The sequence below is a fragment of the Cricetulus griseus genome, assembly GCF_003668045.3.
Source record: "Cricetulus griseus strain 17A/GY chromosome 1 unlocalized genomic scaffold, alternate assembly CriGri-PICRH-1.0 chr1_0, whole genome shotgun sequence".
NCBI lineage: Eukaryota > Metazoa > Chordata > Mammalia > Rodentia > Cricetidae > Cricetulus > Cricetulus griseus.
Genome location: NW_023276806.1, coordinates 64,441,366 through 64,464,974, shown reverse-complemented (window position 1 = coordinate 64,464,974; position 23,609 = coordinate 64,441,366). Strand labels below are relative to the sequence as shown.

At 45.9% G+C, this 23,609-nt stretch overlaps 1 protein-coding gene across 6 annotated transcripts; it reads left to right on the top strand.

Annotated features, from left to right (window-relative positions):
• Positions 1-302: 302 nt before the first annotated feature.
• Positions 303-23,311, top strand: Tpm3 (tropomyosin 3). Of its 6 annotated transcripts, none has more exons than XM_027393314.2 (9): positions 308-532; positions 7,573-7,706; positions 8,886-9,003; positions 9,102-9,172; positions 9,804-9,879; positions 11,149-11,211; positions 11,341-11,410; positions 12,357-12,435; positions 21,935-23,311. In XM_027393314.2, exons 1-9 carry the CDS (start codon positions 401-403, stop codon positions 21,936-21,938), a joined length of 747 nt encoding a protein of 248 aa, XP_027249115.1. In that variant the 5' UTR covers positions 308-400; the 3' UTR covers positions 21,939-23,311. The 6 variants fall into 6 exon arrangements, with proteins under 6 accessions (XP_027249118.1, XP_027249117.1, XP_027249115.1 ...); XM_027393315.2 differs by lacking the exon at positions 21,935-23,311 and adding an exon at positions 13,295-13,486; XM_027393317.2 differs by lacking the exons at positions 9,804-9,879; positions 21,935-23,311 and adding an exon at positions 10,431-10,506 and having other exon boundaries at positions 303-532; positions 12,357-12,439.
• Positions 23,312-23,609: the final 298 nt, after the last annotated feature.

Genomic DNA, 23,609 nt, shown 5'->3' with positions numbered 1-23,609 from the left:
TGTTAAGACAGCACGGTACTTGTAAATGGGCCAACCATTGTTGGGAGGCAGCCTGGTGGGTGAGGTTAGACCACGAAGCGCCTTTCAGTTAGTTACTATGGTAGCCTTACCCAACCCCGCCCCCCTTTACTGGTCTGAGGAAAGACCGCCCTGAGCGGTCACCTAGGGCGTCTGGGAGTCTCCACCTCTCACTTTCTGCCCGCCGCCCCTCGGAGTGGACTGCGTTCCCGCCTGCTTGGCAGGGGAGGTGGGGAACGCGCGGAGGTAGCGGCGTCACATCCGGGCGGGTGGGTGAGTTCCGGTATTTCAGGGCGGAGCAGGCGGAAGTAGGGTGAGAAGCGGCTACAACGCCGAGCGGAGGAGGTAGGAGCCGAATTCCAGAAGCAGCTGGGTGGGCACCATGGCCGGGATCACCACCATCGAGGCGGTGAAGCGCAAGATCCAGGTTCTGCAGCAGCAGGCGGATGATGCCGAGGAGAGGACCGAGCGCCTCCAGCGGGAAGTGGAGGGAGAAAGGCGGGCCCGGGAGCAGGTACGCGCGGAGGGCGAGGCGCAGCAGGGAAGGGACCGGCGCCTCTCTGCTGGGGAGCTCAGCTCCACGGCGTCCTGGAGGCCCGGACTAGACGCGGAGTCCCGAGGTTGGGGGCGGGGGGGGACTCGATTACGATGCTCTGCTAAGCGAACACGGAGCAAAGTAGGTGTTCGCGCGAGCAGTCTGCACCCTGGAAAGAATGGAGCCCCGCGCGGCACGGGCTGCCCTTTCCCTTCTTTTTTATCCCCGGCTCATTCATTCGGTCCCTCGGAGCCGGGCGCGGCCAGGGGAGGGGCTCAGCGGCCTTTCCCTCCCCCCACTTCTCCGCGAAGGGTGGGGACCCTTTGCTCTCGCTTGAGGTTTCCGGCCAGAGGGGTAGAAGTAAGTGTGTGCTCCTCTGGCCCGGGAGGGGCCGAGCCTAACCTGTGAAAGATGAGGGTGGGAGGTGGGGACCGCCGGAAAGCCCCCGACTTGGCCCGCTGGCAGCTTTTCCGCTCCCTCCTCCTGCTCAGGAAATGAGCCAGCAGTTGGCTGAGAGGAAGCGCGGTTCCCTCCCTCACTGGCGGAGCTTAAGGCCCCAGCACCACCTCCCGTCCTCGAGCTTGGGGACCTTTTGTAACTAACTGGTACTCCCGCCCCTCAGTCGTTGTGAGGTGGGAGAGGAGATGATACTCCTCCTGGCCCGCCCATCGTGACCTGGAAGGCAGAAACTTCTGCCAGAGTCAGGCCTGAAATGTGAGCAGTGCAAATTTGATTTACGGAGACCATTTCTCCTAAGCAAGGCTGATAAGGGGGTGTATAACAGAGTCAAATGCCAGGTCAATCTGAAGGTTGCTGATTGATCTGGACTCTGTGGAGGACGGAAACAGATTAATTGAGTGGCAATGATGATTTGGGGGAGGGGCTGCTTTCTCACTTGTCCTGTACAATGGTTTTTGTTCAACGGCTGGTGGGATGAATGGATTCTTGTGAAAGACCTAATGAAGATAAGTCTTGTGTCTTATTGGTGTTCTTTACTTTTGGTGTCTCCCTCTTTGCTGCTGGTTTGGGGAGTAGCTGAGAATACTTTTGAAGGCTGAAAGGGGGTGAGTGTGGAAAAGCAGAGCATAGCTCCTTGATGTTTAAACATTAAGATACTTTTATTACAGGGCACGGAGATGTCAGAGCTTGTCTTCACCATCACCCTTTCCTAGGCGTTCAATATGTTTGTTTTGAGACTGGGTGTTCCTTTGTATTCCGGGAAGACCTCCTGCTTAAACCTCCCAAGTGCTGGAATTACAGACTTGCTTGGCCACTCCTGGCATGCCAGCAACTTCTCCGTATCAATTCTAGTGAGATTGTTCTAGCGATAAGAAGGTCTTAAAAGGGGAAAATGGACAGTATGGTAGAAGGAATTTGCCATGTGCTGCAGTCTTGGGCCCATTATTTAAGTATGGATACCTTGGGAGTGGCTTTAGGGTAGGTAGGGTGTGTCCTAGAATTTGATCATTTTCCTTGTAGGAAAATTTGGCTCCTCTTCTTTATGCACGGTGACTCTGGGGTGATAAGCAGCAGAGTGAATGTTTTCACATGTTCAGAGCTTACCAAATGTGCATTTTTCACGGAAGTCTCTTGAGGAAGTCCTCAGAATGGGGAAGTAGGGTGGTGGTTAAATATTGATGAGACTGGTATCTTCTTTGAGCTTTTGACTTTCTGCACCTGTGACCTTTAGCCCCTACTGAGGACTCAGTGGGAAGAGGGGTGCTTGGCTTGCCTGATCTCTGTTGCCACTGTGGAATGTGGGTTTTGCAGGTTCCACCTGCCAGCACTACCTGGTGGGATCCTATGCTGTTGTATTAGTAAGCAGTCAGGTCTTTTTCTGGTTACTGTGTATGGGCACCTAACCTGCCCTTGTTAAATGGATGAGGCCAGAACTAAGAGGCAAGTTCTGAGGGCAGTCCTTCCCATTCTTGGCCTGGAGACAGACTTTATAGTTTAGCTCCATGCTAAATCTTACTTTCCTTTGTTTAGTAAGAGGGTTTTGGTGTTTGGTTTTTAGGTGCTAGGAGCAGACCTACCTCCTTAAGCTACCCGGCTTTCTACCACTGAGCTACACCCTTGACTCCTGTCTAAAACAGGTGACAACATAAAACTTAAATGCGTTCATTATTAGTAGTAGAAATGCACATATAACAAGGTTTTACCTGGCCAGGCTGCCCTTGAAATGTTGGACCCAAGTGATCCTTCTGCTGCACCCTCTGGGATAGTCTCTGGTGTTCACTGCCAAGCTGGGGTCTACATTGTAACACACACACACACACACACCCCACACCCCACCCTACCCCCGTTTTTTTTGTTTGTTTGTTTGTTTTTTGAGACAGGGTTTCTCTGTGGCTTTGGAGGCTGTCCTGGAACTAGCGCTTGTAGACTGACTAGGCTGGTCTCAAACTCACAGAGATCTGCCTGCCTCTGCCTCCTGAGGGCTGACATTAAAGGCGTGCGCTACCACTGGCCAGCATAACCTTTCTTTTTTATTGCTATTTTTATTTATGTGAACATATGTGTATCTGACCCTTGGAGCTGGAATTGCAGTCTGTTGTGAACTTATTCTCTCAACCTCACCATGTACGTACCAGAGACCAAAGTCTGCAAGAGCAGCCAGTACTCTATCTACTGAGCCATCTCTTTAGCCCCATCATAACCATTTTTAAATGTGTGGTTCGTCTTACCCTTTAAAAAATAATTCTCTTCCAAGTTTCCTGTAGTATTTTTCATTTTGTCCTGGTCCAAAACATTGGAAGTTCTGTTGAGAGAAGGAGAGTGGGCTTTGAACAGTGGTTCTGGCCAGAAGCCCAGATTCTTGGTCTCTGAAGGGGGTTAGGGTGTTTGGCAGTATGTTCAGTATGTTCCTGTGTTTGGTGGACACATAGCAAGCATTATGACCTCTCTGGCTTAGGTTTGGATTGGTTTGGCTGCCGCTTGCCTTTCTCTGCCCCCGTTTCAGAGCACACTCCTACAGGAGAGGCAAACAGCTCTTTGCCTCTGCTGAGACTCCACCTTTGTTGACTCTGGGGGGGGGGGCGCGATAACTCCCAACTTTCCCCCTTGGTAAAATTGAGATTTCCAGAGAGTAGAGTCTGGAGCTTCCTGCTAGAGTGTGGACACAGTGTGCCCAGCAGTCCTTTTTCAGCTGAGGCCCGACTCTTCCAGTACTATCTCTACTTTGAATTACACCTGTGACTTTTATCTAAAAAGAGAAACCCCCGTGTGGCAGAGTGCCAGACTTAGATTTACCCTTCTGTCCTTGGCCCTGCTCTGCCTCTGTCTACCAGCTCCCCATCAGCTTTTTACTTTAAGGGATGTGGTGTGCTTTTTTTTTTTTTTTTTTTTCATTTTTAAAAAACTCTTACTATTATTTCGTATGCATATAATGTATGTGTGCCAGCATTTCGTAAAATGTGTGGAGCTCAGAGGACAACTTTGTGGACTCTTCTCTCACCAGGGGATCAAATCTAAATTGTCAGGCTTGTATAATGGGAGGCAATCACCTTTACCTACGGAGCCCTATGTAGCTACGCTGAGCTTATGTCATAGCCATAGCCTTTTTTTTTTTTTTTTTTTTTTTTTTGGTGGTGGATTGGTTTGGTTTCTCTGTGTAGACCAGGCTGGTCTTGAACTCTAAGAGTCTGCCTGCGACTGCTTCCACTATTACCCAGTCTCAGCCATCTTCTTTTTCCTTTTTTTTTAGGTTTTTCAAGACAGTGTTTCTTTGTCTCAAAACTCACTTTGTAGGCTAGGCTGGTCTCCAACTCACTGAGATCTACCTTCCTCTGCCTTCCAAGTGCTAGGATTAAAGGACTGCGCCACCAGCAGCCAGCCATCTTTTAATATGACCAAATGGCTGTACTTTCCAATACCAGGATTTTACCTCCTGAACAATGGAGAATCCTATTACTGTTGAATGGAAGACCTCACACTGTATCCTCCAAGTTGCAGAGAGGTAGGCAGGCTCTGCTGGGCATTTCAGGTAAAAGTTAGGATTAATTGAAAAAAAAAAATACAGTGTAGTGTTTCTCAGGATCAGACTAGTCTATAACCCAAGGACTTGATGCTGACCTGAGTGGTGTGTAAGCTCTGACTTAAAGGAAAAGTCAAGTTGTCTTCCTTATTCCTTTAAATGGAGTATCAGATCTTGATTTTGCAGGCTTTTGTTTCCTTATAAAGAGAACTAATCTGCTGTAGGGGAAGAAGAACGTCCTGTCCTGGGCCCTGCCACCCTCTGGTCTGTCTGAAGCTTTTGCAGGGGAGTCCTTAGTCTTTGGTTCTGGTTTTAACATAGACTTGCCCTTAGAAGAACACTGAGATGTATTTTCTCTTCCTCCTTTTTCACCCTTGTGAAGAATTCAATTGTAAATGCTGTTTTGTAGGCGAAAGCACCAGAGTCAGCTTGTTGCCATGGAAACTGTACCCTGCCCCCAATGCCTGTTATCTTTTTCCAGTTTGAGTAACTAGGAGCTGGATGGAGACTTCCACATTCTTCCTACAAATCCAGCTGCATTTTTCTTTAATTTTTTTAGATTTCTTTTATGTGTATGAATGTTTTGCCTGCGTGTGTGTATGTGTGCCATGAGTGTGCCTGGTGCCCGAGGGAGTCGGGAGAGCATTAGCACCTCAGGCACTGTAATTATGAATGGTTGTGAACCACCATGTGGGCGCTGGTAATCAAACCCGAGTTCTCTGCAACAGAAAACTGCTCTTACCTGCTGAGCCATCTTTGCAGCCCTCCAGCTGCATTTTTTTTTTTTTTTTTATGTTTTCGTTTTAGGCATCTGAAAGGGGGGGTATGTACTGTATGGTGTGTGTGTTTGATAGCCCCATCCTGATAGCCCAGCTTGCCTGTGACTGCTTGGCCTTGTTGGGTTTGTAAGGGTGAATCTGTGCTGTCCTGTAGGACATCTGTTTTCCTAGAAAAGACAGAATTAGAGAATGCTTGTCTTTGTGGCGTTCTGAATGGTTTCTTAGGAATTTCAATTTATGTAGACGTCTCAGTCTTCTGTTCCTATAGCCTAGCCTCCTGCCTTCTTTCCCTGTCTCTTGAAATGAATCGCCTGGGTTTGTATGTGGAAATTTTTGTTCCCATCCTGATTGTTAGCAGGAGTCTTGTCCGGTTATAACCCTCCCCATAGGGCTAATGGCCCAGATTCCTCAGCTGCACCACCCTTGCTTGTTAAGAGGAAACCAGGGTAATAGAATTCAGGCACAGTCTGGGCTTGAGACGAGAGCTAGAGCTCACCAGGGCATAAGCATCTGAACTTCATTGTGTGCAGCAAAGATCTTATGTTTGGGTGTTTTGGTGTGTTTGCTTATTGAAACAGACTCTCCTTGTGTAGCCCAAGTTAGCCTTGAACTCATGGTCTTTATGTCTCAAGCTACAGAGTGTTAGGATTACAGCCATATACCATCACACCTCTGAGGACACTTTCCATAGACTATGTACAAACTCTGTCTTTTTGTTTGTTTTTCATTTATAGCCACTTTGTGACTTGGACTTGAGCTTGTACTTTGTTGTGTGTGAAAGCCAGGGAAATTGCTGTCATGAATTGTACTGAAGTCCACAAAGTTTAGAGCAATGGAAGGTAGTTCAGACATCCAGAGGAGCAGCAGTAGGTGGGAACTAGCTTTGTTTGTTTGTTTTTATACTGTTATCAAAGTATACTGTTCTTTCTTAAGGGGTGGGGTGGGGGAAAGGTATCCCCGTCTTTATTTTTTAAAGTGGGCAAATAAGAGTGAACATATGCAACAGTGTGTGGAGGTCAGAGGACAACTTACGGAAACTGGTTCTCTCTACCAGTTGGGTTCCGGGGATTGAACTCAGGTCCTCGGGCTTGGCATCTGGTGCCTTCACCTGTTGAGCCATCTTTCCAGCCTCAAATATGCCAATCTTGCATTCTTTTGCTTTCCTATCAAGAAAACTGTTCCAGAAGGCATTAGTTGGTCATCTTCCTGATATGTTAGGGTAAGATGACCAGAGGGTTAACAACTTAAATTACAAACTAAATTAATATATAGAGAAATACTATAAAATAATATAAATACTAGATAGAAATATTGCTCTTTGGTTTCCTGGTGTATGCCTGTAATCCCAGCATTTAGGAAGATCTAGAGTTGAAAGCTAGAAGCAGGTATCAATTTATTGAACATAAGACAGAAATCTGGCCGGGCGTTGGTGGCACACACCTTTAATCCCAGCACTTGGGAGGCAGAGGCAGGAGGATCTCTGTGATTTCGAGGCCAGCCTGGTCTCCAGAGCAAGTGCCAGGATAGGCTCCAAAAGCTACACAGAGAAACCCTGTCTCGAAAAACCAAAAAAAAAAAAAAGAAAGAGAGAGAGAGAGAGAGAGAGAAATCTGTCTCTGTCTTTTGGCTGTTTTTTTTTTTTGTGGGGGGGTGGAGGGGGTTATGGAACTCTGGCTGCTATTTTGAGACAGGATCTCACCATGTAGACCAGGCTGGTCTCAGACCCACCTGCCTGCCTCTGCCTCTCAAATGCTGGGATTGAAGGTGTGTGCCATCACACCTGGCTTTTTTGACTCTTACAGGTTCTGGAATTTGAACTGAGTCCAGAAGAGAGAGGATAATACTGTCTGGACAAGGAACTGAATTTTAAAATACTCTTTCAGGGTTGAGGGTACTTCTCAGTTATTAGAGTGCCTGTCTAGCATACATGAGACCTGGCGTCCATCCTTAGCATAGCATAAACTGGACATTGTGGTACATATCTGTAATTCCAACACTTGGGAGGTACTATATGGCATGTTCAAGGCCAGCTTTGGACACATGAGATTGGGTCACACAAACCATTTCATGTATAACAAATGGGAGTTCTTAGATGGGAAAGGAAGAAATTGATTTATATTCCTGTATGTTAGATCTTTTAAGCATTTGAGCCCAGACAGGATCTATATTACTTGACTCTGGCTTCTTCATCGTGGTGAATTCTAGCCTTCTGTCATGCTGGTTCTTTTCACCAAGCCTCTGTTTCCATTTCCCATTGACTTAAGGCCGAAGCTGAGGTGGCCTCCTTGAACCGTAGGATCCAGCTGGTTGAAGAGGAGCTGGACCGTGCTCAGGAGCGCCTTGCCACTGCCCTGCAGAAGCTAGAGGAAGCAGAAAAAGCTGCTGATGAGAGTGAAAGGTATATGGAGAACATGGGGGAGTGTGAATTCTAAGAGCATCTGCCTGTGAGGTAGCTGAGTGGTAGGGCACTTACCTGCTGTGCCTTAGTTGTTTTGGGGTCCATCCCTAGCACTCCAAACAATATAGTTGATATGATAGCGGCTCTGCCTAGCTTTCCCTCTAGATCTGTTTTTTTCTTTTGTTTGAGGCCTGGTCTCATGTAGCGCAGAACAGCTTTGAACTCTTAATCCTCCTGCCTCCACTTTCCAAGTGCTGGGATTACAGGCCTGTGCTACCACATCCTGTTCTAGATTTGTTTTTGTTTTTGCATATTGAACCCAGCATCTACCTTATATGCTACCATCCTCTACTTCCTAGCTCCCAGGTCTACTTTTTAAATGGTAGTGATTTGTATATTACTGGTATTTGTCCTTCATGAATTGAACTGAGACCTTGCACATACTAGGCCCCTGCTTTATTGTTAAGGTCCTACCCCTAGCCCAAAGTGTTTCATAAGAAAAACGTTTTTAGCTGGGCAGTGGTGGTTCACACCTTTAATCTCAGCACTTGGGAGCAGAGGTAGGCTTTTCTCTGAGCTCAAGAACGGCCAGGACTCGGGCTGGAGAGATGGCTCAGAGATTAAGAGCACTAACTGCTCTTTCAGGGGTCCTGAGTTCAGTTCCCAGCAACCACACGGTGGCTCACAACCATCTACAATTCAATCTGGTGCCCTCTTCTGGCACACAGGCAGAACACTATATGTGATAAATAAATAAATAAATAAATAAATAAATAAATAAATAAATAAATAAAGCCAGGACTACACAAAGAAACCCTGTCTCCAAAACCAAAAAAAGGGTTTTATTGTTTGTTTGTTTATTTTTATTTTGTTTTTGGAGACAGGATTTCTCTGTGTAGCTCTAGCTGTCCTGGAACTCACTCTATAGATGAGGCTGGCCTGGAACTCACAGAGATCCGCCTGCCTCTGCCTCCCAAGTGCTGGGATTAAAGACTTGCAACACCACTGCCTGGCCTAAGAGAAAGTTTAAAATTAAACGGTACAGGCACACAAGTGCTATTGAATTTCCATTTGTGTGGCAAACAAGAGTGGTCTCTAAAGGGCATGGTTTTGAGTCCTTGAGATGGAGCTGGCCAGACACCTCAGAGTGTCATTGCTTATTCATCCTGTTTCTGGCAGAGGAATGAAGGTGATTGAAAACCGAGCTCTAAAAGATGAGGAAAAGATGGAACTCCAGGAAATCCAGCTAAAGGAAGCCAAGCACATTGCAGAAGAGGCAGATAGGAAGTATGAAGAGGTGAGTCACCTCTGCAGTGACACACTGGCTCTGCAAAGACAGTCTTGAAAGGGTATTCCCGATGCTTGCTTGAGCTCTACCAAGGTCGTTTCTTATAGGTGGCTCGTAAGTTGGTGATTATTGAAGGAGACTTGGAACGCACGGAGGAACGAGCCGAGCTGGCAGAGTCGTGAGTATTTTGTCTCCAGATCTTGTCAGACCGTCCTGCCTGCTTGGGCACTAATTCGAGTAAACTAGCATTCCTTCGACCTTGTTAAACAGGCCTGGGAGGGTGGTTAGACGGCTAGTGCTTTTAGTCTCTAAGAATGGCTTTGGGCTTTCTCTTACCTTAACTAGTAACAGATAACAAGGCTTGCTTATTCTTGGGAAGATTCTCAAATTGAGGGAAGGTCGAGACTAATATGGCATATAGCTAGTAGGAAGATCCTGTTGGGTCCTTCCACCTGGAATCTCTTCCTCCTTGGTCTGTACTGACTTCAGACCTGGTCTCTGTTTTTACCACTTTGCCATTCTGCCTGGGAACTTGAGAGCAAAGGCTTTAGAGAAATCACCTGCTGCCCATTGGTACTGGCTTGGCCTTGTGTAACAAAGTCAGCATGAATGAGTATGTGTATGTGCTTGCCTTGCATCCCCACCCCCCAGACATGACATATCATGACCATGATGGTGTTTTCTCCCCGTTTGTTTGTTTATTTTTACCCGCTCCCACACCCCATTTTGCGGCTTGTTTTCTTGCTGTTCCTTTTTTAACCTTTTCCCCACAACCTGGCTTGTGCCATTCCCGTGACTGTCACTAACAGCCGTTGCCGAGAGATGGATGAGCAGATCAGACTGATGGACCAGAACCTGAAGTGTCTGAGTGCTGCTGAAGAAAAGGTACTAACCATTACGCCCACGGAGAGGGTCCGTGCCTGTGCTACGGTTTTTGAGTTTGACTTTGTTTTGCAGCTGCCTCCCCTCCACCAGTTGATGTGTTGAGTGCTTTCTCGTCTCTTCATGGAATGCTCCATTCCTTTCCACTTACTTGCATCTCTCATCTCTTTCCTAGTCGCTCCACTGCCTCCCCCAAAGGGTCTCTGCCTCCCTTGGGCGATTTGGGGGGGTCGTTTGGGTTGGGCATCCGTCCCCACCTCCACCCCCAAATAGCAGTTGTAACTTGTTCCTGGTAGTGAGTGATTTCTCTCAAGTGTTCTTTCTTTATTAGAGCCAAACGTTCTGAGCGCAGGAGGTCCAGCTCCTTGCACACATGTTCTGTGGTAGAGGGGGAGGGTTGATGCTTGTTCAGGTTACCCAGAAGCCTTTCTTCCCTGATGTGCAGTCCAGCTCTCTCTACACATAGGTTCAATTCACATCTGTGTGTCTCTCTCCTTTTTTTTTATTTCTTCCTCTTCCCCTTTCCTCTCCTTCGGTATTTAAAATATTCACAGTAAGTGTTCTGAGCTGGAGGAGGAGCTGAAGAATGTCACCAACAACCTCAAGTCTCTTGAGGCTCAGGCGGAGAAGGTAGGGCTGGTTTGTGAAGGTGACAGGCTTTGGGGCCTGGGCCTAGCCCTGCCCTTTGTGAAAGACTAGACACACCTATTCCTTATAAGCCAGTGAAGCGTCCTCTTCCTCCCTATCTCTGTCCACCCAGATTGTAGGTTTAATGCTAATTCCTATCTACCTCCACTGCTTAGGTTCAAATAACTTCATGGTCTCCAGAGCCTGGAGTCATGTGCTCCTCCGGCAGTTATAAGGGGCTGTATGGACTTGTAAACAGTCAGGTGGGGTCAGCAGAGCACCAGCTCTCACACCTACCAGTCAAGATAGGTGATTGCTATTCACCATCACCAGGGAGTGTTTTAACTCTGGGTTCCTCCTGGTTAAGTTGGAAAAAGGCAAAACATCTTTGGGATGATAGGAGTAAGAGCAAAGTTTAGGTCTGTTAACAAAAGAGAGGTCCTGGCGGAGTTTACTCTGAATGTTTTATATGTGGAAATGGTTGGGTCTTGAGACCCTTTGTCAAAAACTGGTCCTTGCTTTTAGTCCTGGACCATTTAGTACATCAAATCTAGGAGAGTGTCTGTGAGCCATGTAAGACTACCATGGCTGTTGTCTGTGTGGCCAATTTCTACTTTGACATTTGTGCTCTACTTCTCTTCACAGTATTCTCAAAAAGAAGACAAGTATGAAGAGGAGATAAAGATTCTCACTGACAAACTCAAGGAGGTGAGCTGAGGGAAGATGGTGTCAGAATTAATAATTAGCCTTGCTGGCCTTGGTTCTCAATGGCCTACAAGTGTGAGGGGAAGAAATGACCATCTTTTATTCTGATTGGTTGGTCTTCTCTTTCCTCAGGCAGAGACTCGTGCCGAGTTTGCTGAAAGATCGGTAGCCAAACTGGAAAAGACCATCGATGACTTGGAAGGTATGGAGCAAGACGGGGGATCGAGAGAGGGGAAGGCCTTGCCCATGAATCTTGAGCCTTTTCTCCCTTCGTCAAAGGGAGTTGGTAGTGACTTGGAATATGTGATGTGTCCTGTCCTGTTATAATAGCTAGGCAAAGTAGGTCAAACTCTAGAGTTGATTTTTTGTAATCTTTTCCTTTAATACAACTCTACTTATTTCTGGAATCTAACATCTTTCCTTTGAAAAGATGTAATGGCTGTATTCATCTCCAATTTAGTGGTCTTAAATCTTGTGTCTGAGTTGAAATGGAAGCAAAAGCTATAATTTTTTTTTAGGAGATAGTGAAGTTCTGTGTGTCATCATATGGCCACTTTATATAGTTCTTTTTATCACTCAAGTTGTGTGACATCTTCCAGGAGATAATAATCAATCTCACAGCTGAATGATGTCAGGGTTTCTTGTTCTTGAAGTTTGGCAGCTGTGTCCATCCACCTTACCAAAGAAACAAGTCTTTTGCTTTGAGAACTCCCTGGATGTGTTCTTGGTAACTGACTGTTCTTTGGGAGGGCTTGGGGAGGCAGACTGTAGCACAAAGGGCCCATGGATAATGATCACATTGAGTAAACAGAAGTGTCCTATGCATGTGTGCTTTCTCCCTTTTCTGTCTTCCTCAAGTGTTATCACTGGTTCAGAATTGGATGGGAATAGTGTCCTTTGGGTGTCTGTAGTAGTTGCCACGTGCTCAGATTCTCAGTTCTTGCTGCATTGACTTGGCCATTGGGGAAAATAGATTGAAAGTGACCAGTCACTGCTGCCAGAATAGTTCTGTTTTTGTTTTTTTCCTTCCTGGTGTTAGACCCACAGTCACATTTTTCCTATTTTCTAATGATTCCCTCTCTCCATCTGCCTCTGATACCTTTCACTCTATTCCCTCCATCATCCTTATGGTTCCTGTGCCTGTCCAGACGAGCTCTATGCCCAGAAACTGAAGTACAAGGCCATTAGCGACGAGCTGGACCACGCCCTCAATGACATGACCTCTATGTAACTATCAGGCAGCAGTGTGGGGTTGGGTTCCTGGCTCTGGGTGAGGGTGCAGAGTGTGCTTGGGTTTTGTCCTTGAATCACATCCTCTATCCACTTAAAAACATTGGTGCTGGTTATTTGTTTGGCAGAACCTGGGGAGGCTTTTAATCTTGGATGTAATTTGTATTCTCTCTCTCATTCTCCCATCTAGTTTTAACAGGATCTAATTCTGTAAGCCATGTTGACTTCAAACTCCACATTCTCCTACTTATCCTCAACCGCCAAGATTACAGCCTGTGCCATTGTGCCCAGCACTAAGTTTGCACTAAGTTTTCACTTTTGTTTCTCAATGCTAGGCATGGTGGCACATGGCAGTCTAGATGCTAAGGCAGAAGGATTGACAAAGGTTCAAGGCCAGCTAATGTTGCGTGGCAAGACAGGGTCTCAAAAGCAAACTGCAATGGACATGGTGGTGCAAGCCTTTAATCCTGTCATAGGTGGATTTCTGAGTTCCAGGACAGCCAGGGTTATGTAGAGAGGCCCTGTCTCAAAAAACAAACAAGAACACATACATGCATCCTGATTTTGTGCCCTGAAGTTTGTGCTAATGGGGCATTCCCAGGATGAGAAGCGGCCAGTTTTAAGAATTGAGCTGAGTCCCTAAGCAAGCCAACCAGTGAACAGCACCAAAAGTTTTTGGGGTACTTTATCTGAGCTATAATGCTAATCTGCCTCTTCTGCCCACTAACCCCAAAGTAGCTGAATGTTATAGCCTGAAGTGTCTGGTTCTCCTGCTACTCTTTCCCCTTTTCCCTTTCCCAAGCTGCTGCCTCAGCTGAGCCAGCCCTTCTCACCTGGAGTGTCCTTTTCCATACAGATAAACTGTCACCGTTTCTGCTCTGGTCTGGATCTACCCCCTTTCCTTGGGGAACCCAACACCCCACTCGCTCTGGATTCCTTTTGGGTCAGCCTGGCTGGTTCCCAAAGCCTTAGGGCTGGGGGTGGGGGGTACAAAGCAATTTACATATTTGCTTTCACCCCCATCCCAAATTAAATTGTTAAGCTGCCAGAAGCCTCATGCCCTCCTGCATTTGTTATTGACAAAGCTGTTAAGAAGGAGCCCTGCCGGTGTGATGTGGGGACAGCTGTGTTAGGCTGTCCCCTTCTGATTTATGTATTATCAAAGCTACTTTTGTGTGTGTGTTTTCTTGACATTTAAACTTGATGATTGGAGTCTTGTCAGAGTGGTTAACTAGGAAAGGCTCCTCATGTTAGAAAGTCTAGTGTTACTCTTTAAGACTATCTTAAGTCTTTTACTTCCAAGTTGTTTTTGTTTTTTTTTTACTTCCAAGTTGTTAACTAGTCTACCTGGGATGTTTTAATTTCCTTAGACCCCTTTCCCATACAGTAAGGTCAGCAGACCATTGAACTGTTTCCTAATATTGCTACTCTTTTGCCAAAGATTCAGACATGACACCTCATAGCACACTGGGCCTGTGTGGTCCTTTCTTACAGTTAAATAATTCTATCATCCCAAGTCGCAGAAAAACATGTAACATAATGTTGAATTCTCAGTGGATGCGCCTTTCATCTTTAAACACTCTTATTTGAGGCTGCTGCCATTTGTTCAACTTGGTTTTCTAATGGGTTATCATTAAGACACACAGTAGATGGTTGGAAAAATGAAAACAGCCAGTCATGTGCACAAGAGGGTAATGACTTACTATTAATTTCTACTAGTGAAATTCCTCTGGATACATATTGTAGAACTAAGTATCAGCATTTCAGAACTGTTCCAGTTGATAAAGCGATAAATTTGATATAGCTTAGTGTTTTCGTTTCTCATCAATGTATTTGAAACTTGCTTTTTCTTTCAGTGCCCAGGGCTATTGATGTAATACAGTGGGAGAACACTGTGTGTAATGTGCACAAGGTTCTGAGTTTGAACCCCAGTACCACAATGAAAGAAGGAAGGGGAGGAAGAGAAAGGAAAGATAACTTGGTAGAGAAGTGTTCCCTAGTCTTGAGTCTCTAGCAAATCAGATTCCTTTACCTGCAATATCTCTTCCTGTCCCATAGCCATTGAGACTGAGGTAGGGGTTGGAGTATTTAGCAGGTGCTGATGTCTAGATGCCTTGCCAATAAACAGATTAATACAGATAAGGAACTGTCTGCAAGCTCAGGTTGCTCTGAAACTTGTAAGAGGAAAGGACAAGCCCAAAGTCAAAGCTGCTGGGTGGACTGCAGATGGGAAAGTTTGGGGAGCTAAGTGGGAGGGGAACTGATTTCATGATGGCTCCCAAATTGGATTTTTTTTTTAAAGCTCGTTTTTGCTTTGAAATGGCTTTTGCATTAGCCCAAGCTGTCCTAGAACTCAGTATGTATCCAAACTGTTCTCGAGCTTATGGCAGTTCTGCCTCTGCCTCCCAAGACACGTACCACTACTGTACCAGCTTTAGATAAGATTTGTTCACTGTGTTTGTTTGGTGGTACAGAACTCTGAACACACCAAGCTACATCACCAGCCTCAGGATTGGCTTTTAATGAGTAGAAACAAGTTTTTAAAAAAAACAAAAACCAAGCTAGGGAAAAATACAATTGCTGCAAAGGTAGATTTGGGATAAGGGACACTTGCTAAAAGTGCTGCTGGGAAGCTGTGTTTCTGTTTGATGAGTGATGGAAGTGCCACTGTAGTTCATGAACAAGTATGTGCTATGATATGACCACCTCCCACCTAAGAAGAGTTCACCTGACAGCTAAAAGAAGATTGTTGTATCTGGGTGTGGTGGGCAAGCCTGTAATCGCAGCATTCCGGAGGCAGATCTCTGCTAGTTCAAGGCCAGCGGGTCTACAGAATGAGTTCCAGGACAGCCAAGGGTACACAGAGAAACCCTATCTCAAAAAAAAAAAAAAAAAAAAAAAGACTATTAGAGGGACTGGAGTGAAAACACACACACACAAAATAATAAGACCCTGAATGAAAAATAAACAAGGCGAGGTTTGGAGGTATATACCTTTAATCCTAGCAGGTAGATCTCTAAATGCAAGGCCAGGCCAGTCTATATGCTGAGTTCTGGGCCAACCAGTATAGTAAGATCTGTCTTGAAGCCGGGTGATGGTGGTGCACGCCTTTAATCCCAGAATTCTGGATCAGAGGCAGGTGGATCTCTGTGAGTTTGAGACCAACTACAAGAGCTAGTTCCAGGACAGCCTCCAAAGCCACAGAGAAACCCTGTCTCGAAATACTCCCACCCCCCTAAAAAAAGGAAAAAAAAAGATTCTGTCTTTAAAACAAATACCAGCCAAGCTGTGGTGGCACATGACTTTAATCCCAGCAGAGGAAGTTGGATCTCTGTGAGTTCAAGGCCAGCCTAGTCTACAAAGTGAGTTTTAGTACAGCCAGGGCTGTTATACAGAGAAACCCTGTCTTGAAAAATAAAATAAAATTAAAAAAAAAAGAAAGAAAAGAAAAAGAAAAAGTGTATTGTGTTGTGTGTGTATTGAAGTTCAAACACATTAAGAAAATGTGCCAACCCCAAGTTGCAGGCATTTACATTTTCTATGGTAGCTGTCATATTGGCCTGTTGTTGCCTTTGTTCTTTTCAAATTCACTCTCATTTTCAAAATGTTTTATATGAAGTTCACAAAGGTATACTGTGAGTGCACACACTGCTAGCCATGAATATGCAATGCTTTGGGAAATAATAGGTTAGCTTGCAGACTTCTGGAGAGCAGTTGGGGCTTGTGCTAGAGTAGTGATAGAAGGAAGATGGCACTGAAGGTGTGGACCTTTTTATTCATCAGTTTTAGTTTTCTGATCTAGCGTCTCACTTTGTAGCCCACTCACCTCTGCTCCCAAAGTGCTGGCTTACAGGCGTGTACAGCCATGCCTGGTGAGGTGGACACTTAAGGTCCTGACAAGTATGTGTCTGCAAGTGAAGTCCAGTTACTGGGTGTGGTGTGAGGAGGTGACTGGGGAGAGAAGCATGTGTCAAGAAACAGGTGTGCAGGGGAGGGCAAGACCCTGAGGCTGGAAGGGAGGCGTTGATAGAAGAAATTTTGGAATCCAAAGGGAGTGCAAGCAGTTTAACATAAACACCTTAGAACCATAAAGAATATTTACAGGCCCCAGCCATGGTGGCACACGCCTTTAATCCCAACCTTCAGGGCAGACACAGGCCAATCCTGTGAGTTCAAGGACAGCAAGGGCTACATAAGAGACCCTGTCTCACACACATACAAAAAAGCAAAACAGAAAACAACAGTCAATAACTGCAGGAGTAAAAAAGATTAAATGTAAAGAGAAAGGCTTGGCCAGTCTACAGAGAGTTCCAGGATAGCCAGGGCTACACATAGAAACCATGTCTCAACCCCCCACCCACACACAAAAAGAAGCTTAGTTGGGCAGGAAGCCAAACGAACTTCTTTGGGGGCCCAGAAGAGTGGCTCGGGCTGATGGTTCTTAACCCCACCAGATAGGCGGAGATGGATGGCAACTAAGATGGGCATTCACTGTTTTAGTAATTTGAGGGTATGGTATGAGCATTGTGGTCAAGGGGAGGGAAATAACATATTTAAGAGATGGAGCAATAAATATAAATACACTTTAAAGTGGTTGGACCCAGTAAGATTTGGGCACTGGTGTCCGGTACGATAGTCAGTTGCTTTCTGTGGCTGTTAAACATGTCTTGTGGCTAGGTTAGATAGAATTCCAGTTTTATTTATTTATTCATTGGGAGGGGGCTGTTTCGAGGCAGGTTGACCTGGAACTAGCTCTTGTAGACCAGGCAGGCTTGTCTTGAACTCACAGAGATCCGCCTGCCTCTGCCTCCCGAGTGCTGGCATTAAAAGTGTGTATCACTACCGCCCGGCCAGTTTTATTTGTTTTAACTGAATAAAATTCATTTCAATGTAAGTAAGTTCTCATGACCATTGCTCAGAACTTATAGCCGTTTAGTATAGGGAAGGAGTTGGAAGACCAGGCTGAGAATTTGGTAAGACCCTGTCTCTAGCAGGCTGGGGTGAAATATATATGATTGTCTGCCTAGTGTATGCTTCTCAGGATCCCAAATCAACCCCTAGCACCATTTTAAAAAAAGAATGAGCTAACAACAGTGGGGAGACTGAGAAAAAGGAAGAGCTTCTCTTTTTTTTCTTTCTGGTAGTTTCTACTTTACCCCGTTGGCAGGTCTCTTTCTATAAGAAAAGTGAAAGTATCTTTGTGAAGTTTGAAACACTATGTGCTGCTAGGTTGGTTCCTTTCTTTTGAAATCTTGTGTCTTCACGAAGTCATCCTGGTTCTTGTGGGGGTGGGGCCCCTTAGGCAGTGATGAGCAAGTTTATACTTCCCATGTTACCATTGTCATGGTGAGGAACAAATGTGCTTAGACCCTTGTCACTTAGCAGTGGAGTTCCTTCATATGAATAGCACTGCAGCTCCTTGGGATTCTTTTTTAATTATATTTATTGTGTGAATGTGGGTGCCGCTTGCATGACCTGATACACACACACACACACACACACACACACACACACACACACGTATGGAGATACAGAGTTACAGAGTTCAGAGGACAACTTGTGGGGACTACCTTTCTTTCCCAAGATGGGCATGGGACTCTAAGTTGGATAGGGATGGGAACTATCCATAGGAAAGCAGCTTGAGAATTGAGAGCTGAGACTCCTGAGTCAAACAGGCCCAGTACCAAGCCTCTTGGAGCTTATTGACTTGACTAATCCAATTGTGATAAGGGTGATTGTACACACAGAAAGATTCTGTACATTATGTACATTAGCATATTGCTGCCCTCTGGCCAGTACACACCTGTAGAACCTTCTGGTCACTGACAGTCAAAACCCATCTCTAGCCAGGCATAGAGGCACACATCTATAATGAAAGCACTTGGAAGGCAGGGGGAGGAGGAGTGCACTGAGATATATAGTCTTAGAAAAACACACCCCCTGAAACATGCCAGTACTCATTTCCACATGTTTTCCTGGGAGAGAGGAGGCACAGTGCAACTAACTAATAAAGACTGCTTTAGCTAGGTAATTTGTCCCTATAATGAGTCCTAGCAAGAGAGAACAAGGCCTGTATATAAGTAAGACCTTGTCTCACGCTGATACCAGGTGTGGTGTTGTCCACCTTTAGTCCTAACACTGTCTGCCTGCTGCCATACTCCTTGCCATGGTACTGTGGTCCTCAACTTGTGGGTCATGACCCCTTTGAGGACTTCCTATCCAGTATCCTGTATATCAGATGTTCATATTATGATTCATTCAAATATTCAAAATAGGAGGGAGAAGGCAGGCAGATCTGTGTTCTATATGGTGAGTTCCAGGACAGCCAGAGCTACATAGTGAGACCTTACCATGGAAAAATAAAGAAAATAAGGTGAACTTCAGAGGCTGATAGTAGGGCTGGACCAAGAATAATTTAGCTTTCCTATTTCTAAACTTTGTTAACGTTTGCTTAAGATGTATCTACAGCTAGGTGGAGTTGTACACACCAATATTCCCAGTCATTTGGGAGGCCACAGCTACAAGATCAAGGTGGAGATGAGCCAGTGAGCCAGAGCAACGGAGCAAAATCCTATCTCCTTAGGGGTGTGGGGAACTTTCATAGTCCTTAAGATGTGCTCCAAGTGGAAAAGGCAGTGGACCTGAGCACTAATTAAATGCATACCTAAGAAATGTTTTAGGTTATAAGATAAAAACATAGTAGCATGAGTTGTTTTTTTTGTTTGTTTGTATTTTGTTTTTTGTTTGTTTGTTTGTTTTGTTTTTTTTGTTTTTCGAGACAAGGTTTCTCTGTGTGCCTTTGGAAGTTGTCCAGGCACTCGCTCTGGAGACGAGGCTGGCCTCCAACTCACAGTGATCCACCTGCCTCTGCTTCCGGAGTGCTGGGATTAAAGGCATGCACCACCAGTGCCCGGCAAGATTTTTTTATTATTAAGTTTTTACCTTCAAATCCCAGTTCCCCCTCCTTCCTCTCCTCCTGCTACCCCCACTCCCCCTCTTCCCATCTGCTCCTTGGAGAAATGAGATTATTTTTATACCTAAAGAATCCAGCCACTGATGAGTAGCTGTACCCTATGAAACTAGGTTTTTTTTTTTGTTTTTTTTTTTTTGTTTTTTTTTTTTTTTAAGATTGAAATTTATAACTGGGTCTCACGTTTGTATTCAAAGCAAAGCGTCAGCTTCCCCTCCTTACTGGCTTGAATTGGAAGCTGTGACCACCCTTGGCAAAGAGACAACATAATTATTCTTAATTGTATTTTATTATTTTGTGGTGGTGTTTTGCCTGTCTGCCTGTATGTATGTGCACCACATGCATACCTGGTGCCTATGGAGTCCAGAGAGGGTGTTGCATTCCCTGGAATTGGAGTTCCAGGTGGTTGTGAGCTACCATTCAGGTACTGGGAACTGAACCCAGGTCCTTTGGAAGAGCAACCAGTGCTCTGAACCGCTGAGCCTTTTTTCCACCCCCCATTGTTTTACATGACAATCCCAGTTCCCTCTCCCTCCTCTCCTCCCCCACCTTCCCCCTCCCCAAATAAAACCCTACCTATCACGTATCCTTTCTGCTCCCCCTGGATGGTGAGGCCTTCCATGGGGGAGGGGTCATCAGAGTCTATCATATCCTTTGGGATAAGGCCTAGGCCCACCCCCATGTGTGTTGGCTCAGGGAGTATTCCTCTATGTGGAATGGGCTCCCAAAGTCCACACTTATGCGAGGGATAATTACTGAACTACTACAGGAGGTCCCGTAGATTTCCGAGGTTTCCTCACAGAAACCCATGTTCCTGGGTTCTGGATCAGTCCCATGCTGGTATCCCAGCTATCAGTCTGGGGACCAACAGTTCCCTGATGTTCAGTTTCTATGGGTTCCCATAATAGTTATAATTGGCTTTTGGCTGTTGAATATACTGCTGACCCTAATAGGTTGAGTTTCTTGTATAAAGGGAACCTGACCATGAGTTGGGGAAGACGTTAGGATGTGTCTGTTAGGTAACACTACAGTGAGAAGCATTGGAAAGTGAGAGATTGAGCAGGAGAGATAGTTATGCATGGTGTTGTATTGAATCCTTTTATAGGGGAAAAGGTGGAGGTGTTCCCTTTGTTTTTTCCAATCCCTGATGGCTGGATGGCTCTTTCTAAGCTGGCTATATCTGCCTTGTGACTCTTAGCTCAGGGTTCAAATAATGTGAAGGACGTGTTCTTTCACATTTATAATGGTCCTACAGCTGATGCTCTTACTGTATCCCTCTGTTGGTCTTTCCACCTACTGGCTGACTCTTTTGCTCTGAGTCCCGGTACTCTCCAGCCACACAGTGCATGTTACATAGACCAGCTAGTTGAAAGACGTTTGTCTCTGCCTTTACTAACCTCCCCTTATTTCTCTCTCCTCCTGTCTCTCTTCTCCTCTTCCCCTCTCTCTGTTACTGCTGCAGAGCGTCTCTACAGCCAACTTGAGCGAAACCGCCTGCTTTCTAATGAGCTGAAGCTAACGCTGCATGATCTGTGTGACTGATGGGCAGGGCTCCCTGATGCCCAGTAAACCCACACCACTGACCTGGACCCCAGCAAAAAGCTGATTGTCTTTTAAAAAGTTACTGCTTTGCCCTAAGCAAGTTGCTTTTTAATGAGGGCAGTTAGAATGCTGTTCATTTCCTGACAGCCCCCATGAAGTTGCAGTGGCTATTTCTATTTTAGGAGCTATTGTGAATGATGAAGAAAGGGGCCTGAGGGACTTAGTGGGGGACTTTGGGGAATGTTAGCTGCAGCCTGTCACCTGTGCACAGACTGTAGGGTTTGCACTTTTGCATGGATGTTTTCTAACAATAAAAAGACTGACTTGACAAGATGTTGTAACTGCTTCATCTTCAGGCCCAGGTGTGGGCTCTTCTGACTGGGGGGAAACAGGGATGGGAAAGAAGGGTGTGTGGCGTGAAAATGGGTCTGGTTTTCCTCCCTTCCTGAAGCTCCATAGTTTACTTTCTAAATAGATGAAGTGCTTGGTGTCTTACCACTGCTTTCTTCCTCATAATTTTCCTTCTTGCTGCGTCTATGTTTAGTTGTAAGTCACTGTCCTGGGCCCGCTCTGGTGTTGCCTCTGCTGAAATCTCCATGGGCTTTGCTTACAAGAATATGTCTGGGTAGTACTCTTCTTGACTTAGACCTGAGGACCCCTGTCTCCCACTGTGGAGAAAGTACCTACTGCAGGAGGATCTTCCTTGTTTTTTACTAGGTATTGGTGTTTGTCCTTACCTGCAGTGCTCACACTAGTGTGGCATTTCAAGTAGACACTGACCTGTAGGCAGAGTGAAGAGTGGGTGCCTTGTGCTTTCAGTCCAAGCCTTTTCAGTTTAATGCCTCCAAGTTGCCTGTGGGATAAGCCAGAGTGAGTCCCCATAGAACCCAGGGATGCAATGGCTTCCTTTTATAGCCACTGGAGCAAGTCTTAGAATGGGGAGAGCTTGAACTGACTTCTGTAATTCCTCTCTGTTCCCACTAGATAAGCTGAAGTGCACCAAAGAGGAGCACCTCTGTACACAAAGGATGCTGGACCAGACCCTGCTGGACCTGAACGAGATGTAGAGCACCCCCAGTCCCTGCCCCGCGGCCGCTCCTCCCTCTGACCCTGACTCCGCCTGAGGCCAGCCTGCCTGAAGCTGACCTTGAAACTGAGGGCTGATCTTTTTAACTGAAGGCTGCTTTCCCCTCCTGCCACCCCCTCTACCCCCTCACGTCTTTTTCATAAAACTGTGTCAGCCTCTTCCCAGAGTTTCCAGCTGGAGGGGCTGAGCACGTTTGGGAACAATATTTAAGGGAATGTGAGCACAATGCAGTGTCTTCAGCACACTTGTGATATGTACATTGTGATTACTTTCTGTCTTAGCAACCATTTGTAACATCCCAAGCACTTCCACAGCTTGGAGCAGCAACCCACTTCCTAGTCACTGCTGAAAGGTGACATTTCAGCCTAAGGACACTGCTGTCTCCATAGAGGAACACAGGACTGGGCCTGCCTCGCTGACAGCCAGCAGAGCCCAGGCAGGCTCCCCTGTGGGAAACCTCAGTTCTCCTCACCAAGTCCTAGCCAAACAACGGATTCTAGGAAGTTAGCCAAAAACAAAATACTCTGCCGGGCTGTGAAGGTTTTCAGCTTTGATATCTTTGAATAACTTTAACCTTTTTTATTTTTTTCTTTTTCCATCAGATGTGACCAAATAAGACGGTGAGCCGTCTGAGACACCCCCACCTCCCAGGGCCATGTGCATGTTAGGCAAGCGTGTTACTGTGTGGCCCAGCCCGAGACCAAGCTTGTCTCATTTCTACCCCATTCCTAACTGCTCACACAGTGGACCATGTTGCCCCTTAGCATGGAGGTGACCACTTATTGTCGCCCTCCCCACCCACCCCCACACCCCCTAGGAGAAAGGAAAGGAAAATTATGTTTGTGCCATTGATTTAGCCACATGGAAGTCATCTCATCGCCCTTTCCTGAAGCTGCTGTCTCTAAAGTGCCATCTCATTGTGCTTTGTATCAGCCAGTGCTGGAGAAATCTTGAATAGCTTATGTAAAGAAAACTTTTTAAATTTTATATTATTTTGAAATTTTGCTTTTGGGGCTTGGGTTATCTTGGTCAACCCAGTGGCTGTGAGAATTCTTTGCAGTCTGTGGGCTGGTGGTGTGCTGATCTCTTGAGTGTCCACACCCAATTTGCCATGTCAGGCAGTCTCTTCGAGGCCTGTTAGGTGGACACGCTACAGCTTACTGGCTTATTTGTACTCCCCTCTGTTGGGAGAAAGAACCCCATAGTGCAACTGTTTTGATACTGAATATCAATAAGCGACATTTTGAAATAAAGAACCAGTCCCTCCACCCTCAGACCGACTTGACTTTCTTGAACCGAATGTGCTTTCTCCACAGGGCTACACAGACTGCAATGAAGTCTTTGTGCTTGGAAGCCGAGGGGTTTAGCACGCGCGCACATACACACACACACACACACACACACACACACACACACACACACACACACACACACACACACACAAATAAAAATGGGTTCCGAATGTGGCTGGGGTGTGGGAGATAGCGAGCACCCGTGGTAGAGCACTTGCCCAAGCATGACCACCTGAGTTCAGCTTCCAGCACCACGGAAAGCAGCTGGGCATAGCACGGC

Excerpts from the sequence above, each read along its gene's own strand:
- Tpm3 (XM_027393316.2), top strand. The coding sequence starts at position 401 with ATGGCCGGGATCACCACCATCGAGGCGGTGAAGCGCAAGATCCAGGTT. Across the intron at positions 533-7,572 it reads AAAGGCGGGCCCGGGAGCAG|GCCGAAGCTGAGGTGGCCTC; the intron begins GTACGCGCGGAG and ends CATTGACTTAAG. Across the intron at positions 7,707-8,885 it reads GCTGCTGATGAGAGTGAAAG|AGGAATGAAGGTGATTGAAA; the intron begins GTATATGGAGAA and ends TGTTTCTGGCAG.